This window comes from Salvelinus sp. IW2-2015, linkage group LG14 (assembly GCF_002910315.2).
Source record: "Salvelinus sp. IW2-2015 linkage group LG14, ASM291031v2, whole genome shotgun sequence".
Lineage (NCBI taxonomy): Eukaryota > Metazoa > Chordata > Actinopteri > Salmoniformes > Salmonidae > Salvelinus > Salvelinus sp. IW2-2015.
In genome coordinates, this window is record NC_036854.1 from 3,618,314 (window position 1) to 3,627,428 (window position 9,115).

At 44.2% G+C, this 9,115-nt stretch overlaps 1 protein-coding gene and 2 long non-coding RNA genes across 6 annotated transcripts in view; all 3 read right to left on the reverse strand.

The window, feature by feature from the left end:
* LOC139028641 (uncharacterized) overlaps positions 1 to 1,462 on the reverse strand; it is a 3,450-nt gene extending 1,988 nt beyond the window's left edge. For both annotated transcript variants that reach the window (XR_011480843.1, XR_011480842.1), the window contains exon 1: positions 1,427 to 1,462. This is a non-coding gene — a long non-coding RNA (uncharacterized lncRNA). The remainder of the gene's footprint in view (positions 1 to 1,426) is intronic.
* Positions 1,463 to 2,114: 652 nt separating this feature from the next.
* LOC111972501 (uncharacterized) lies at positions 2,115 to 4,122 on the reverse strand. Of its 3 annotated transcripts, none has more exons than XR_011480840.1 (3): positions 4,059 to 4,122; positions 3,933 to 3,982; positions 2,115 to 2,150 (listed from the first exon to the last, which is right to left on the reverse strand). It is a non-coding gene; the product is annotated as an uncharacterized lncRNA (long non-coding RNA). The 3 variants fall into 3 exon arrangements; XR_011480841.1 differs by lacking the exon at positions 2,115 to 2,150 and adding an exon at positions 2,862 to 2,903; XR_002878467.2 differs by lacking the exon at positions 2,115 to 2,150 and adding an exon at positions 3,079 to 3,109.
* A 760-nt stretch (positions 4,123 to 4,882) lies between these two features.
* Positions 4,883 to 9,115, reverse strand: part of LOC111972885 (prepronociceptin-like) — a 24,295-nt gene continuing 20,062 nt past the window's right edge. Inside the window, exon 3 of the mRNA XM_024000003.2 lies at positions 4,883 to 7,160. Within this exon, the coding sequence (XP_023855771.1) occupies positions 6,504 to 7,160 (657 nt within the window). The 3' untranslated portion in view covers positions 4,883 to 6,503. The remainder of the gene's footprint in view (positions 7,161 to 9,115) is intronic.

The window sequence follows — 9,115 nt, forward strand, 5'->3', positions numbered from 1 at the left end:
CAATATTTCTAAGAACAAACTTGACTGGCCTGTGTGATCTGAACAGTACTAGCGGGCTATAGCTTCCATTTTCCGTACTAGCCTGGTCTGAACACGTTACATAGCGGGGCTACGCTTCATATCCTACTAGCCTGGTCATGGAACAGTCACTAGCGGGCTGCCGCTTCATATACCTACTTAGCCTGGTCCTGAACAGTACATAGCACGGGCTAGCCTTCATATCCTACTAGCCTGTCTATACAGTACTAGCGGTTGTACTACGCCTTCGAATCAATACAGCATTATTCTAGCTACCTGTCTGAACAGTACTAGGCGGGCTTAGCTTTCATTCCTATCGTAGCCTGGTCTGAACATGTACTAGCCGGTCTAGCTTCAATATCCTACTGCCTGGTCTGAACGTAAACTAAGCAGGGCTAGCTTCGATATCCATCTAGCCTGGTCGACACGGTACTAGCGGGCTAGCTATATATCCTACTAGCCTGGTCTAACAAGTGACCTACGGGCGAGCGTTTCACTATCCTCGACCTAGCCTTGTCTGAACAGTAACTAAGCGGGCATAGCTTCACTATCATACTAGCCTGTCTAACAGTACTAGCGGGCTAGCTTCATTATCCTACTCTAGCCTGGTCTGACAACTACTAGCGGGCTAGCTTCATATCCTAGCTAGCCTGGTCTGAACAGTACTAGCGGGCTAGCTTCAATATCCTTACTAGCCTGTTGAACAGTACTACGGGCTAGTCCCACTACGTCAAGATAGCTATGCCATACTTAGCCTGGTCGTGACAGTACTAGCGGCTAGCTTCATATCTACTAGCCTGTCTGAACAAGTACTACGGTGCTAGCTTCATATATCTAACTACCTGTACTGAACAGTAACAGCGGGCTAGCTTCATATCCTACCTAGCCTGGTCTGAACATAACTAGACGGGGCTAGCTTCATATCACTAGCTGTCTGAACAGTACTAGCGTGGCTAGCTTCGAATCCTACAGCCTGGTCTGAACAGTACTAGGGGCTAGCTTCATATCCTACTAGCCTGGTCTGAAACAGTACTAGCGGCTGTTCACGCCTAAGCTGGTTACATATGGGGCAGTCAATCATCCCTGTTGTACTCTTGAATCAAGGCACTATTAAACCACTTAACTTGCTTCCACCAGGATTCTTCTTCTTCTGTACAGCAAACACATCTGTGCCCCAGCGTTCTTCCACCTTCCATGAGACATTTCTCACGTCCACAACCTCTCTCATTCCTGAGCATCTACCGTAGCATTCTCTCCTCACCTTCCACTGAGAGCATCTCTCCTCACCTTCCACTGAGAGCACTCTCCTCACCTTCCACTGAGCAATCTCTCCTCACCTTCCACTGAGCACTCTCCCACCTTCCACTGAGCATTCTCCTCACCTTCCACTGAGAACATTCTCCCTCACCTTCCACTGAGAACATTTATCCTCACCTTCCACTGAGAACATTCCTCACCTCCACTGAGCATTTCTCCTCACCTTCCACTGAGACATCTTTTTTTTTTGTTTCCTCACTTACTGAACTCTCTCCTCCAAACCCTTTCCACTAGATCATTCTCTCCTCACCTTCCACTGAGCATCTCTCCTCCCCACCTTCCACTGAGAACAATTGCTCTCACTTCCACTGGAATTTCTCTCACCTTCCACTGAGACATCTTCTCCTTCACCTTCCACTGAGAACATTCTAATCCTGCACTTCCACTGCAGATCTTCTCTTCACCTTCCACTGAAACATTTTCTCCTCACCTGATCCCACGTGAGAGCATTTCTACAACTACACCTGATCACATGAGAGCATTTCTCCTCACCATCCACCTTAGAGCATTTCGCCTCACCTTCACTGAGAGCATCTCTCTCACCTGTCCACGTAGCATCTCTCCTCACCTCCACTGAAGACAGCATTTCTCCTCCACCTTCACTAAGAGCATCTCCTCACCTACCACTGAGAGCATTTCTCCTCACCTTCCACGGTGAGAACATATCCTCACCTTCCACTCGAGAACATTTATCCCACCTTCCACTGAAGGCATTCTCTCCTTTCACGTTCCACTGAGAACATTTATCCTCACCTTCCACTGAATCACCTCACGAACATTTATCCTCACCTTCCACTGAGAACATTTATCCTCACCTGTCCAGCTGAGAAAGTTATCCTCCGAGCCATTATCCTCATTCACTGAGACACTTATCCTCACCTTCCACGGAACATTTAACCTCACCTCTTCACTGAGCATCTCTCCTCACCTGTCCACTGAGAAACAATTTATTTCCTTCACCTTTCCACTGGGAGCATCTCTGCCTCACCTGTCCACTTGAGAACATTTATCCTCACCTTCCACTGCAGAACATTTCTCCTCACACTTCCCGCTGAGACATTCTCCTCACCTTCCCTGAGAACATTTCTCCTCAGCCATTCACTGAGAACATCTCTCCTTCACCTTCCACTGAGAGCATTTCTCCTCACCTATCCACTGAGAACATTTCTCCTCACCTGTCCACTGAGCATCATCTCCTCACCTTCCACTGAGGAGAAGCATTTCTCCTCACCTTCCCACTGAGAACACTTTATCTCACTCTTCCACTGAGCATCTTCCTTCACCTCCACGAGAACATTATCCTCACCTTCCCTGGAACATGTTCTCCTCACCTTTACACACTGAGGCATTCTCTCACCTTCCACTGAGACATTTTCCTCACCTTCCCCTGAGAGCATTCTCCTCACCTTCCACTGAGAGTCTCTCCTCACCTTCCACTGATGTCCCCACCTTCCCCTAAGACATTTCTCTCACCCTTCCACTGAGCATTTCTCCTCACCTTCCACTGAACATTCCTCACCTCCACTGAGCATCTCTCCTCACCTTCCACTGAGAACATTTATCCTCACCTTCCACCTAGAGAACATTTCTCCTCACCTGTCCACTGAGAACATTATCCTCACCTTCCAATACACCTCACTGAGAGACATTTAATCACTCACCTTCCACTGAGCAGATCTACTACCTCACCTCTCACTAGAGACCATTCTACAGCTCACTTCCGACTTAAGAAACAATTATATCCTCACCTTCCACTGAGAACATTTATCCTCACCTTCCCTGAAACATTTCTCCCTCACCTTCCACTGAGAACATTTCTCTTTTCTCAACATTTCATCTCTTCCCTGTGTCTCTACGGAGAGTAATGGAAACCTGTTACTTCTACATGGTGTGCTATCTATGAGTCTTCCTTTGACTATTTTGTTTTGTGTCTCTTTTTAAATGATTGTCTTTCTGTCCCGCTTGAGAGGTAGGCAGAGGTTTATGTTATGTTTTGGCACATTTTATGGAAATGTATTTTACAAGGATAATGACAAATAAGCTACATTTGGTTGACTCGTGTGTTTGAATGAGTCAGTTCCTTCCATAACAGATATTTTACTCTTCTCCGTCTTTGTAAGCATTGTTATGGTTCTGTCTGTATAAGCTTCTGACAGTATGGGTGCAATTTGAATTGGGCATGTCGTCATTCAGAATTAAACTGAAATTCCAATTTAAAAAAGTGTGTGTTCTCAATGATTTCTAATAAATGGAAGAGAAGAAGCTAATTATTTCAAAAGCTTGTTCAAGTTTAGAATATTTTAATCAAATCACTTCCTGTATTGATTGATTTCAATTGGAATTGAACCCAATCTACTATTGGGACCACTACCAAGGATCAGGCAATTAGACAACTGAATTTGTAATCAGCAGCTTCTAATGAACAACAACAAAACATATTGTCTATGTTTTATTAACACATTCAAATAAAGTATCAACAAAAATAACCACTGAGATATTGGGCACTGACAATTTTCTGTACGACAACTCCACAAAGAATAGAAACTCTTTATTGTATTTCTCTATACAGGTTTCATAAAATCTCTCTCTCTCCTCACCTTCCACTGAGAGCATCTCTCCTCACCTTCCACTGATCATCTCTCCTCACCTTCCACTGAGCATCTCTCCCCACCTTCCACTGAGAACATTTCTCCTCACCTTCCACTGAGAACATTTCTCCTCACCTTCCACTGAGAACATTTATCCTCACCTTCCACTGAGAACATTTATCCTCACCTTCCACTGAGCATTTCTCCTCACCTTCCACTGAGAACATTTCTCTTTTTCTTCAACATTTCATTCTTCCCTGTGGTCTCTACGGAGGTAATGGAAACCTGTTACTTCTACATGGTGTGCTATCTATGAGTTCTTCCTTTGGACTATTTTGTGTTTGTGTCTCTTTTTAAATGATTGTCTTTCTGTCCCGCTTGAGAGGTAGGCAGAGGTTTATGTTATGTTTTGGCACATTTTATGGAAATGTATTTTACAAGGATAATGACAAATAAGCTACATTTGGTTTGACTCGTTGTGGTTTGAATGGAGTCAGTTCCTTCCATAACAGTATTTTACTCTTCTCCGTCTTGGTAAGCATTGTTATGGTTCTGTCTGTATAAGCTTCTGGACAGTATTGGGGTCAATTTGAATTGGGCAGTCKATTCAGGAATTAAACTGAAATTCCAATTTAAAAAATTGTGTGTGTTCTCAATGATTTCTCAATAAATGGAAGAGAAGAAGCTAATTATTTCAAAAAGCTTGTCAAGTTTAGAATATTTTAATTCAAATCACTTCCTGTATTGATTGATTTCAATTGGAATTGAACCCAATCCTACTATTGGACCACTACCAAGGGATCAGGCAATTAGACAACTGAATTTGTAATCAGCCTTCTAATGAAACAACAACAAAACATATTGTCTAATGTTATTAACACATTCAAATAAAGTATCAACAAAAATAACCACTGAGAATATTGGGCACTGACAATTTTCTGTAACGACAATCCACAAGAGAAATAGCAAACTCATTTATTGTATTTTTCTCTATACAGGTTTCATAAAGACTTTTGAACAATAATACACATTAGAAATGTACACTGTATTCACAAAGTTCTTTGTGTATGAACGAGAGACATGTACTCACAAACACACACACACACACACACACACTCTTTAACATACCCCAGTACAGTACTGGATAAATACTGCCTAAAGGTATGCGTGGCAAAACAATATCAACCTCTAACAGGTGAAATTCTAACCTAAAACCATAACATAGTGTTGTGTTATTGAGTATTTTCAGACAAGCAGACACACTGTGTTTCATACAGTAACAAGAAGATAACATGCACATATCTCTCGTCTTGCCTTTTTTTTTGTGGTCAAAATCAGATAGGTGGTAAATTCAGTTTGGAATGTATCCTAGAAGACAAATACAGGACATGATCTACTCTACCAACACCAGGGGGCAGTGTTACCCTACTGTCTGGGATGCTGATTTACTCTACCAACACCAGGGGGCAGTGTTACCCTACTGTCTGGGATGCTGATTTACTCTACCAACACCAGGGGGCAGTGTTACCCTACTGTCTGGTAGCTGGTCCACTCTGCGGTTCCCACTATATGGCCAAGRTGCAAAATCTAAATTGGCTATATAGTAKACATTTATGAAAACTAAAATGAGCTTTTTGGTGTAAATAAAAAATGAGGAGGGCAAGCCAAAGGTTGGAGGTAAAGGTTAAGTTTAGGATTAAGGTTATAGGGTTAGGTTTAAAATCAGATTTTAAGAAGATAAATTGTAGAATAGGCAAGGCTTCCAACTTTGCAACTTGGCCAGATAGTGACGYCTGTTCTCTGCCCAGTGACACACACAGTATATTCTCAGAATAGAGAAGAAGCGGAGCACCAGTTGTTTAATGACCCAGAGACCGTGAACAGTGCAAATAACAAATGCAACCCCTCACTCGCTCAAGCTTTAAATAAATAAAAAGTTAAAGTGCATACATATAGTCTAGACTCTACTAACACCTCTCCCTGTCCTTCTCTGTCTGTTCACAGGTGTGTCTGTTGGAGTGTGAGGGTCACGTCTCCCCTGCCCTCACCTGGGAGCTGTGTCTAAGAGAGCCATCCTACCGCACTACCTCCTCCCACCAGGTGGCGGCGCTGTGTCTAAGAGAGCAGCAGAGGAGCTGAACATACATCATAAACATCCATCCAGTCATCATCTTAACATAGGGTGGTATTATATCCAGGATCTAATATCATGTCGTCTGGATTTTACGATACTGACACACAATATTACATTGCACTTTTATTTTTCAGGATGCAGTTCATTAACTGGGGCGGTAGGGGGGGAGAAACATTGATGGTTGTAAGGAAACATTCCTTCTCTTCACAACACCGGATGGGTTTCAGAACGACGATATCATTACTCTTCCTCATTAGGCTGATGAGGTATGAGGGAGTTCACGGTCCCTGTAGACATAGTTGGTAACTATAGGAATAGAACACCAAAATAATAGTAGACAAATGGTAAACTATAGTCATTATTATTTCTATGGAGGTACTTGGGAGGGTGGAGGCACGGGAGAAGAGAATTCTACTCCCTCGGGGGGCTGTGGAGGGAAGGGAAGGCTACAGCCGGCTGGGTAGCCTCCTGAATCCCTGGGCTGGGTTATTGAACCTACCAACACCGCGGCCAGGGATGCTGCTGCTGGTCATCCCCAGGTACTGCCGGAGGAGCTGGCTCACCCTCTTCTGGTTATTCCACTTCCTGGCCGACTTCCTGATCCCGATGAACCCTCCGAGGCGTTTCTGCAGTGGCCGCCCCACCGGCCCGCCAATCAACTTCCTATAACCGTGGTGACCTTTCAGGAAGCCCCCGAAACGCTTGGTCAGCTGGACCGCGGCCTCCTCCTCGTCGTCTCCTCCCTCCTCCTGACTGCTCCTCCTCCTGTCCTCTTCCTCCTTCTTCTCCTCCCTGTTTTCCAGAGCCAGGGAGTCTTCCTCCTCGGTCGAGTCCAGCGTGGAGTCGTCGTACTGGGCATCACGTTGCTCCAGGGCCCTGTCTTCCTGGTCCTCTCTGTCCTGCTGGTAGTGCTCCATGGCTGCAGAGTAGAGGAGTTGTCCATCAGACTCCAGGTGTACAGGGCCCAGGTTCAGCTCCTCTGCTGCTCTCTTAGACACAGCGCCGCCACCTGGTGGGAGGAGGTAGTGCGGTAGGATGGATCGCTGACACAGCTCCCAGGTGAGGGCAGGGAAGACGTGACCCTCACACTCCAACAGACACACCTGTGAACAGACAGAGAAGGACAGGGAGAGGTGTTAGTAGAGTCTAGACTATATGTCCTCTGCGTCAAGTAACCCTGTACGTTTGTATGGGTAAAAGGGAGTCATTTGAGACTCATGCACAAACCTGACAGGCCCATGATAGCTGTAATTGTCAGTTTTGATGATGTAAACAGTAAATCCTGTTAACTAATCCCCTTCGGATTGGAGATGACTTAAAGATAGTTGTATGAAAGGCGACTCACATCAAGGCGACTCACATCAAAAGAGAATGGGTAGCTATTGACGGAAATTAATTATCCGTATCAAATGGAAATGGGATCACCGGGAGATTCTCCTCACGTCAGATCTTTGCAGCAATTTGTGTGTGTGTGTGTGTGTGTGTGTGTGTGTGTGTGTGTGTACCATGTAATGGCCTCACGATCTCTCAGTGAGTGGTGGGGAAACTATGTAACAATAAAACAACAAAACCAGGCGCTTTCCATCTAGAAGTTTCTGATACAATGTGTCAATCATCAATCTCTGTCTGCATCCCCCTCATAAACAGCTAATACAGAGGACCACAGAGCTCTATTCCCAGCTGCACCAGCCAATTAGCTGCTATATTACCACAGAGCTCTATCCCCCAGCTGCACCAGCCAATTAGCTGCTATATTACCACAGAGCTCCATCCCCCAGCTGCACCAGCCAATTAGCTGCTATATTACCACAGAGCTCACAAATACCTCCGTCAACATCATCCCATACACAACCATCCATCCATACATCCATCATCAACCATACAACCATACAGCCATCATCATAAACCATCATCCCATCATCCATACATCCATACAACCATCATCCATCACATCCATCAGTCCATACTACATACCCATCATCATCCCATACAACCACATCCAACAAACCATCATCCATACAACCAACATCCATCATCCATACAATCCATCATCCATACAACCATCAATCCCATACAACCATCATCCACACATCCATCATCCATACACCAACCATCATCACATCCACAACATCCATAACAACCATCACCACACATCCATACAACCATAATCCACACACACCATCATCCATACATCCATCAGCCATACAACCATCATCTATCAACCATCATCCATACAACCATACATCCATCATCCATACAACCATCATCCACACAACCATCATCCACACATCCATCATCCAAAACAACCATCATCTATCATCCACACACCCATACAACCATAATCCCACACATCCATCATCCATACAACCATCATTCATACATCATCATCCCATACAAACAACCATCATCATCAACCATTCATCCAACAAAAAACCATCAACATACAACCATCATCCATACATCCCATCATCCATACAACCATCATCCATACAACCATAACATCCAACAACCATCTCCATACCAACCCATCATCCATTACAACATCATCCATACAACCAACATCCATCATCCATACATCCATCATCCATATACAACCATCATCCATACATCCATCTCCATACAACCATCATCTATCAACCCATCATCCATACAACCCATACATCCATCATCCATTAACAAACCATCATCCAACCATACAACCATCATCCATACAACCATCATCCATTACAACCATCATCCATACCAACCATCATCTCATCAATCATCACTCCATACAACCATCATCCATACAACCATCATCTACACATCCATTCATCCATAAAAACAACCATCATCCATACAACCATCATCCACACATCCATACATCCATCATCCATACAACCATTCATCCATACAACCATCATCCATACATCCATTCCATCCATAAACCATAATCTATTTCAACCATCTCCATACAACCATACACACCATCACCATACAAACCATCATCCAAACATACCACATCCCAACACAATCCATCTCCAACAACCATCATCCATACATCCATCATCCAGTACAA